This window comes from Ctenocephalides felis, unplaced genomic scaffold, assembly GCF_003426905.1.
Source record: "Ctenocephalides felis isolate EL2017-DRISC unplaced genomic scaffold, ASM342690v1 CF-g0.4_SCAFFOLD_00845, whole genome shotgun sequence".
Lineage (NCBI taxonomy): Eukaryota > Metazoa > Arthropoda > Insecta > Siphonaptera > Pulicidae > Ctenocephalides > Ctenocephalides felis.
In genome coordinates this window covers 45,603,849-45,612,543 of record NW_020536999.1, presented here as the reverse complement: position 1 = coordinate 45,612,543, position 8,695 = coordinate 45,603,849, and the positions used below count along the sequence as shown (strand labels likewise).

At 35.4% G+C, this 8,695-nt stretch overlaps 1 protein-coding gene across 1 annotated transcript; it reads left to right on the top strand.

Annotated features, from left to right (window-relative positions):
* The first annotated feature begins 201 nt into the window (after nt 1-201).
* Nucleotides 202-796, top strand: LOC113363300. Its single transcript, XM_026605794.1, has one exon. The coding sequence runs from the start codon at nt 282-284 to the stop codon at nt 648-650; it is 369 nt and encodes a 122-aa protein (XP_026461579.1). The 5' UTR covers nt 202-281; the 3' UTR covers nt 651-796.
* The last annotated feature ends 7,899 nt before the right edge of the window (nt 797-8,695 follow it).

Sequence of the window (8,695 nt, the reverse complement as noted above, 5' to 3'; positions counted from 1 at the left end):
GCGCATTGTTACATTACATGTAGTTTGACCGAGTATAAAAGAGTCGGTACTGAGCCGCGCCTTTCACACAAGTTGTTTCAAGCTGTATCAAAGTGGTTCTGCATCGCGTCGTTTTTGTTTTAAAAATTTGAAAGTTCTAATACTTGAATGTTTGAATTATTAGTGTATGTTTGAAAGCAAATCCAGATTAGCTCCAGCGTTCAACAAACGTGATACAGGTGTGTTATCATTATTATAATACCTATCACTGTCTGTAGGGAATTTTTGTTCTCTATTTCAAAATGGTACAAATATCACGTAAAGGCAGATGCGCTGCAAAATTTTTTAATTACACTAAAACTGTAAATTTGACAAATTGGATTCAAGATATTCGTTGCAAGAAAATGTCTTTTAAAAGACAAAAAGGAAGAGATTTACGAGTAGTAGCTGTATTAACGACTGCTCTTACGAGGGCAGAAGATGCCTTGAGGCAGAAACAAAGGGAACGCGCTATCAAGTGGGCACAATTACGCCGTGCTCTTAATGAACGCACAGCGCATGAAGATTCACAGGAACGAAAGAAAATCGACGAACTTTGGCAATCTGATCTAAATGGCCTTGCTAATTTTATGAGCGATTTGAAACAAGTGAAAACGCCAGTTGTTCGATAATCAAAAGTTCAATTTTTAGAACTTTTTACGTTATATTTATAAGTTAATTTTATTTATGTACAAAAATGCCAACCCTGGCAGGCAATTATTAGATTTAGATTTTTTTCTGTGATATTTGTTGAATAAGGAATTTCATTTACAGTACCACTGTTGAGAGTTTGAGGCATCTTGAGCGACCACTGGGCTTGTTCTCGAACAGGACTGGCAGTCGAACAGCAATGATTGGTTTGTAGTGTATCGATTTTTATATCTTAACATATGTGTAAATAAAGTGATATTTAATTTTTTATATGTACATATCAAACAAAGAATAATAAATGATGGAAATTGTATTTTTGTTTTTCAATTCATATTTTTTTAAACTTCTGTAATCTGCCCTCGTATGTTTTATTTTACATGTACGATTCTGCCAATGCTTGGTGGTCACCACTTGTCTGCAATGAATAAAAAGGAATACCTAAGACCGTGCGTGTTTCGACTTGATCCAGTAACCATCACTAATATAAACCTGCCACTGCATTTTAAACAATCGAGCGGAATCACATAATTACGGTACCATTTGCAAGCGTTTTTACATATGAAAGGAAACTGTTTATTTACCATAGGCATGTTAGACATAAGGTAGTAGGATTAATCGTGTATCCCCAGAGTTTACTGCAAATAAACTTTTGGACACCAACCTCCAATGAGAAGCAATTTGACTTCACTTTGCGACTAGTTTTGGTTTTCGACTTATCAGCAGACAGCAGGAATATGGTTCGGTAAAGTATGTAGTAATTGAAATGGTATTCTATTTTAGCATTTCAGTTACCACCTATAAGCCTTATTGAAACTTTTAAATATATAAATTTCTGACATGCAGGAGGTAAATAGACTAGAAAGAAGTCTGTAGATCTAATTACACAAGTTCGATCTCAAGCTTTTCAAGCACGATTCAACAATAGTACCACAAGTTACTTACTACATCATTTGATTGATAATTAATTACTTACTTAGTCAAGTTTTTCAATATTCAGGTAATAATGTTCAAGACCGATATGCAATATTACGTAATAAGCAATATATCAGTTATGTTTGCTTTGATTCTGTAAGTACAAATGGCGCTATCTTTATTTATCAATTACATAATTCTTGGGAAAAGATTTTGTAAGGGGGTGGGTATTCTTTTAATTTTCAATTCAATACTTTGCAGGATAGATTTTGCGATAATGTTTTATTATATAGCTGTAATGGGAAATAGCAATCGTAGTCACTTCATCCTATCATCATGTACCATGGAATATGAGAATATTTTATGTACTTCTGCAAACAGTTTCCTGGGTGCTCCTCAGCTTATATTAAGTAGTAAAATGCAGTAGATGAGGTATTGTGACCAAAATTTAAAAAAAATATATTGCCTATTTAGGCAATATGATATGGTACCGGCAAAGTGTGTTTAGTACATTTCAGGTATTTTTATATAAAATTTTTAAACGTGTACCTCAAAGAGCTGCGCTATCTATAATGTTCCAATGATGTGCCGTATTGCATACAATGCTGGTGTTTCCAAATCTTTGAGAACAATTGCATTAAATAGTGATGTTTGAATGGATACTTTTGCGGCCTTATGAACAAATGTGGGAATTGCAAGCAATAATACTTCTAGAGTAAGAAATTTATGCTCTATTTTTGTTGTGCAACATACTTAGACTATTGCAGATACTAGTAGATTTGCTGAATTGATGTGACGATCTTTCCCATTTCAATGTATTCGTGTCATTTCTAATTCGCTGTACAATGCTTACAAAATTGTCCTTAGAGCTGACCGATATGATGCAAATAGTATTGAGGTATTTTAAATGTATTCATTAACTATCTTATCCCATTAAAATTGAGTGTATAAAAAGGGTCTATTAGGATACTGACAATATGAAACTCATTTAGAAATCCATTGAAAACTATGTATCTTATATGAAGAATCAATCTTTGCAAGATTTCTTATTCATGTTTTCTCAGCACAATTCACTATTGGAGTTATATAACAAGGTAAGGTATCTTTGTAAGAATACCTCCAATGTAAATTTGCATGAACTACAGTTTGTGTATGTTTACTAATTAAATTTAAAAGTTCAGGTTCACATAAAAGGGTTAAATTATTTAAAATTTAACCTTATACAAGTTCTTGTTTTAGTAGTTATCTAGAGGGATATTATTAAGGGGTGGGGTTAAACTTTCATCATCCTAGTACATTTACAGGTCGAATTCTTTTAACTGCAATAATACATTTATCAAGGCAGCAAGGTTACATAATTTACTGTTTACGTGGAACCTGTTTTAAAAATGTTCAAAATGGTTCACTAAATTTTAAAAATCTCATTAGATATTTAATAATTGGAAGGTTGGAAGCAAGAAAAATGTTTCCAGTGTGTTTACACATCTTTTCTTTTTTGTGCTCAAAAATTGTGAGGTGAGTTTTGCAATTGCATTGAAAATAATGAGAATGAATTATTTTACGATTTTGAAAATAAGCCTTCGAACTTGGTATTAATGTAAGAAATTCTAATTCTTTCATCGAATATCCGAATTATATAGATTTGTGTTCGGGACAATTTGTTTTTAGTATATTTCAGAATTTGTTTGCGGATGCTACTAACTTACAAATCTCCAACTGAAGCAAAATTAGAGCTCTTTATGTTTCTCCAAATCCAATTTATTTTGAACATCTGTAAGTCATGAGTTTGCTGACTAATATATGTTGTTATGCTGTATGGAATAATAATTTCAATTCAATAGACGGTCAATGTAAGATCAGCTAATCATAATTTGAATATTTAGGAAGACGTTTTTGTATTTTACCCTTGTTGGGTATTCGTGCAATGTGTTTTTAGTATATTGCAGATTGACTTCAAGCGATCTGACTCTAAAGTCATACCAGGAGAGAGAGAGAAAACTATAATTAAAGAAGTAAAAGTTAAACAAAATTTTCAGTATAGTTATCTGTTACTGCTATATTTAAAACACATATTGCTGAATGATGATTTTCCAATGTCTTCCAGATAAGTAATCTGCTAAATGCCTTAGTCATAAAAATTCAGTCATTGCTAGGTCCCGGTATGATAAATTTATATATTAATAATTATATATGTGAATATATTATACTGCAATCATGTTTCGCAATTGCAGAATTTGAAATTCCAATTTTAGACATTGTAGGCCGTATGAGTGTAGTCTTGTTCCTTGCACGTGATATCAGATTGATGATCTTTGGAGCTTGAAAATACAACAATATTAATGTAAACTGGAACCCAAGTGCATATCTCATATATTTTAAAAGCAATAATTTCACATGACATTTGTGCCGAGCGAAATATTTAGTCTATTTCAGATTACAACTGTACATTATTCATAAGACATCAAAGACTTTACCACATAAGGGACAACATAGTAATTAAATTTACAGAAACAATGCAGAGTCAATACTTCGATTGCTTATAGAATTCATGGAGGTCGAAGAAATTTCTAGTATATTTTTGATTTCAAATTCTAATACTCAGTTAATGGTATGAATGCTAAGTCTGTCTCTACTTTATTCATATATGACAATATTGCACATTTGTGCACGAAACCTTGAGTTGAATTTTTCAGAGATAGTTATGCATGAAATGTTGAATACCAGTATTTGCTCCAACGGCCTTCCTGCATGCGTCTATATGGAAGCTATGAACTCATTTTTAAGTTGAAGATTTTATGGAATTAATTATAAGAGCATAATGACCCTGAGTTTGAGGAACTTGCTTACGTTTAACTAAATCATTTGTCAACAACATTTAAAGTCGGAACTGTTCACAACTGGAAACAGGATATCTACATTTATAATACTTTAATAATAATTGCATATTTTCATGATTAAAACCTTTCCAGATGGTTTAAATTTTGCAACAAATTATGTCTATACGTCCGTCTTCTATATGTGATTTGCATTCATGTGATGTCACTAAATTGGAAACCGAAACGCATGCCATGGTTGATTTCTGAAATCGTGAGAGTTGAATAATCCGTATCAGCTAGCTTTCATCACTCTATGTATGCCTACTTTCATAGTAGTGCATTGCAAATGAACCCTTTACACATTTCTTTTACAGTATATATTTGATAAAATTCTTCAATTTGAAGATATTGTTCGATTCTTTTGGATCTACTTTAGAAGTTTTGTATGAATTGGATGTGTAGAGAAGAAGTCTTAAGTACGAGTATACAACCTTACGATGCAGTATGCAGAACTCTTTTTAATACGTTGAATTCAGCCTTGGCGAATTAATTCACACAAACAATCATTGATACCTGACAAGGTGTAAGTTTTCTAACTTTTTTTTTATTTTTAGAGCTTTATAGAAAAGGTTTGTTTAATACTTTGTTTGATGTGTTTCCAAAAGAACAGCTTTTGATGTTTTTCAGACATACTAGATTGTCAGCATTTTTGTTTGTTGGCTAAACAATAGGACTTATTCATGTGCAAAATTAAGTTTAAGGGGGGCGATACATGTAATCGCCTTAATTTTTACCATTTTTTGAGGACTTTTTAAACTGGGAAGGAATAACTGAATCTTTTTGAATTTTTTTATGGTTATTTATTATATATTAAAATACACAAAAACATTTTTTTTTTATTTTTTTTTTTTAAATGGCTGCCGTAAAAATAGATCTGCCAAGACCCTCTCGGAAAACGCCATCAATCTGCGGGCGTTCTCACTTTTCGTACGGTGATCTGAATTCAAAAAAATTAGTTTGTACGTATTCATAAAACATATATCTTCTAGTTAAACCAAAAAAAATTAAAAAAGTCACAAAATCGTAAATTGGCAGACCTCAGAAAAAAAAAGTTCGATTTTTCACCATTTTTTCACTGTTTTTTTTGGTAAAAAGGTTAATTTTTGAAATTTTTTTTGGAATGTTTGAGGTTTAACTAGAAGCTATTACTGTAAAGTAGATGTGTGCAAAATTTCATTGGAATCGGTTGAGAACTTTTTGAGTTATCACGCCCGCAGTATTCAAAAATGTCGTTTTGAGAAAAACGCGTTTAAAGTTTTGACACAGAAACAGATAAGAGTACAATTGCACTCGAGCGTCGAGTTGAGGCGTGGCACTTAAATGAGTTTTTAAGGTATAAATAATGATAATTTTGTTTTGAATTTTTGCAGGCATATTTTTGAGATGTTATTGTAACGATTTATGAAAAAAAAAAACATCGTTTTTTTTTTTCTTGTTACATGTATCGCCCCCCTTAAATATTGCAAGTAATTGCTTTTTGTCTACATTAGATTGGTAACGGAAAGGTTGTATATTTTGAATTCTTATGCTTAATACTAGATCATATTTAAAGATGTTGGGAGGTCAGATAAATGTGCAACAAATTCCTTCAGTTTGTTTTTCAGATTTTCAGTAATGAATCTGTCTTTAACTTTTGTTTCAATGACATCCCCAATCTGATGTTCAAAATCAACATAGATTTCACAGATGCATAGTTGTTTACAAGATGCTTCATTGGATGCTTCTAATACAAATTATCAATTGTAAGAGCCAAATATTTAGTTTTAGATATTTTGGTGTATGTGTACAGAAATTTTGGGGGGGGGGGTCTTTAACAGTTTTTTTTTTAAGTTCATTTCAGATGACTATGTTTTAATCACATGTTTACAATTGGATTTGAAAAAAACGTTTATGAAGAAAAAGAAATCATAATCAAGGGCGGCTTGTATAGAAAAAAAATTGTAAGATAGATTTTGTCCACTATTTTTATATTTTTTTCTGTTACGTTTTCAAGAAAGTAATTTTGGATGAGTTTATTATAAATAGTTTTATGTTACAATATTTTCTTAAAATGTTGTGATAGAACTACTGCTATTATTAGTAATGGTTTTATCGTTTTTCATAGACCCCTGTTCTTTAAAGAGCAATACTTGTGATCTATATTGATCACATCATTAATGACCTGTTTGTAGCTAATGTTTGTAATCAAATTGTTTTTAATTATTATTCAATCATGCTGATCAGACAATTTAAATATTAATTTAGAATAGTCTTGTACTGAAACTAAACTTTAGTATTAGTATTTATATATCTTATATTGTGAATCAGGTAAATAATTTATTTTGTAAACCATTTTACAACAAAAGCATTGTATTTTGGTAATTATTTTGCATATTGTTATGAATATGAAATACAGTGAGTGAAGTGTAATGAACGTTTGAACTATGACAATCTTCAACTTGTGCTGTGCTGATTCATGCAGAATATCATGGAGGAATCTTTCAGAAGAGCAAGACTTTGTCAAATTTCATATATGGCTACCAATTTAAGGTAATAAATTAATATATTACTATATAAAAGTTTCTTTCTGTTTACTTTTTATTTATATAAAAATGAATTTTAGTTTGCTGGACCAAATGTTCATGAATAAGGCTGGACTGAACGCGCTATCACGACGTGCAAGAAGATAGCTGTGCTGAAAAAGAGCTGGACTGAACTGGACTTGTGAGAAGAAGACTAAACATGCGAGAAGACCATACTGGACTAGGCGTGCAAGGAAATCGCACTGAACTCTGCGTGCTAGAAGATTGGACTAGACTGGACGCGCTACGCCATATTTGAGAAGGAAACAGGACTGGACGTGCAAGAAGAGGGCTGGACTGGACTGGACATGCAAGAAGAGGGCTGGACTGGACTGGGCGTGCAAGATGAGGGCTGGACTGGACTGGACTGGATGTGGAAGAAGAGGGCTGAACTAGACGGGATGTACAAGAAAAGGCTGGACTGGACTGGATGTGCAAGAAGAGGGCTGGACTAAACTGGACGTGCGAGAAAACCATACTGAACTGAGTGCGCAAGAAGACCAGTACTGGACTGGGCGTGCAAGAGAACCGTACTGAACTGTGCGTGCTAGAAGACCGGACTAGACTGGACGCGCTACGCGACGTGTGAAAAGAGGAGTTTACTGGACGTGCAAGAAGAGGGCTGGACTGAACTGGACGTGCGAGAAGACCATTCTGGTCTGGGCGTGCAAGAAGACCGTACTGGACTGAGCGTGCAAGAAAACAGTACTGAACTGGGCGTGCAAGAAAACAGTACTGAACTAGGCGTACTAGAATACCTGACTAGACAGGACGTGCGAGAAGAAGACTGGACAGAGGACGTACGAGAAGAGGGCTGGACTGAACCGGACGTGCGAGAAGACCGTACTGGACTGGGCGTGCAAGAAGACCGGATTGGACTGGATGCGCTACGATAATGGAGGTGCGAGATGGCTGGACTGGGCATGCAAGAAGGATGGACTGGACTGGACTGAGCCTGCAAGAAGACGAATGGACATGGCGCTCTTCTACGACGTGCAAGAATAGATTGGTTGCGCTACGCAACGTGCGAGAAAAGGATTGAAATGGAAGTACAAGGAGACAGGACTGGACTGTGCGTGCAAGAAGGCCGGACTGGACTGTGCGTGCAAGAAGACCGGACTGGACTGGGCTTGCAAGAAGACCGGACTGGACTGGGCGTGCAAGAAGACCGGACTGGACTGGGCGTGCAAGAAGACCGGACTCTGGACTGGGCGTGCAAGAAGACCGGACTCTGGACTGGGCGTGCAAGAAGACCGCACTGGACTGGGCGTGCAAGAAGACCGGACTGGACTGGGCGAGTAAGAAGACCGGACCGGACCGGACTGGGCGAGTAAGAAGACCGGACCGGACCGGACTGGGCGAGTAAGAAGACCGGACTGGACTGGACTGGGCGTGCAAGAAGATTTAACCGAACTGGACTGGGCGTGCAAGAAGATTTAACCGAACTGGACCCGGGCGTGCAAGAAGATTTAACCGGACTGGACTGGGCGACCAAGAAGACCGGACTGGACTGGACTGGGCGTGCAAGAAGATTTAACCGAACTGGACTGGGCGTGCAAGAAGATTTAACCGAACTGGACCCGGGCGTGCAAGAAGATTTAACCGAACTGGACCGGGCGTGCAAGAAGATTTAACCGAACTGGACCGGGCGTGCAAGAAGACTGGACTGGACTGAGC

Coding starts and splice junctions, on each gene's coding strand:
- LOC113363300 (XM_026605794.1), top strand. CDS start 282: ATGGTACAAATATCACGTAAAGGCAGATGCGCTGCAAAATTTTTTAAT.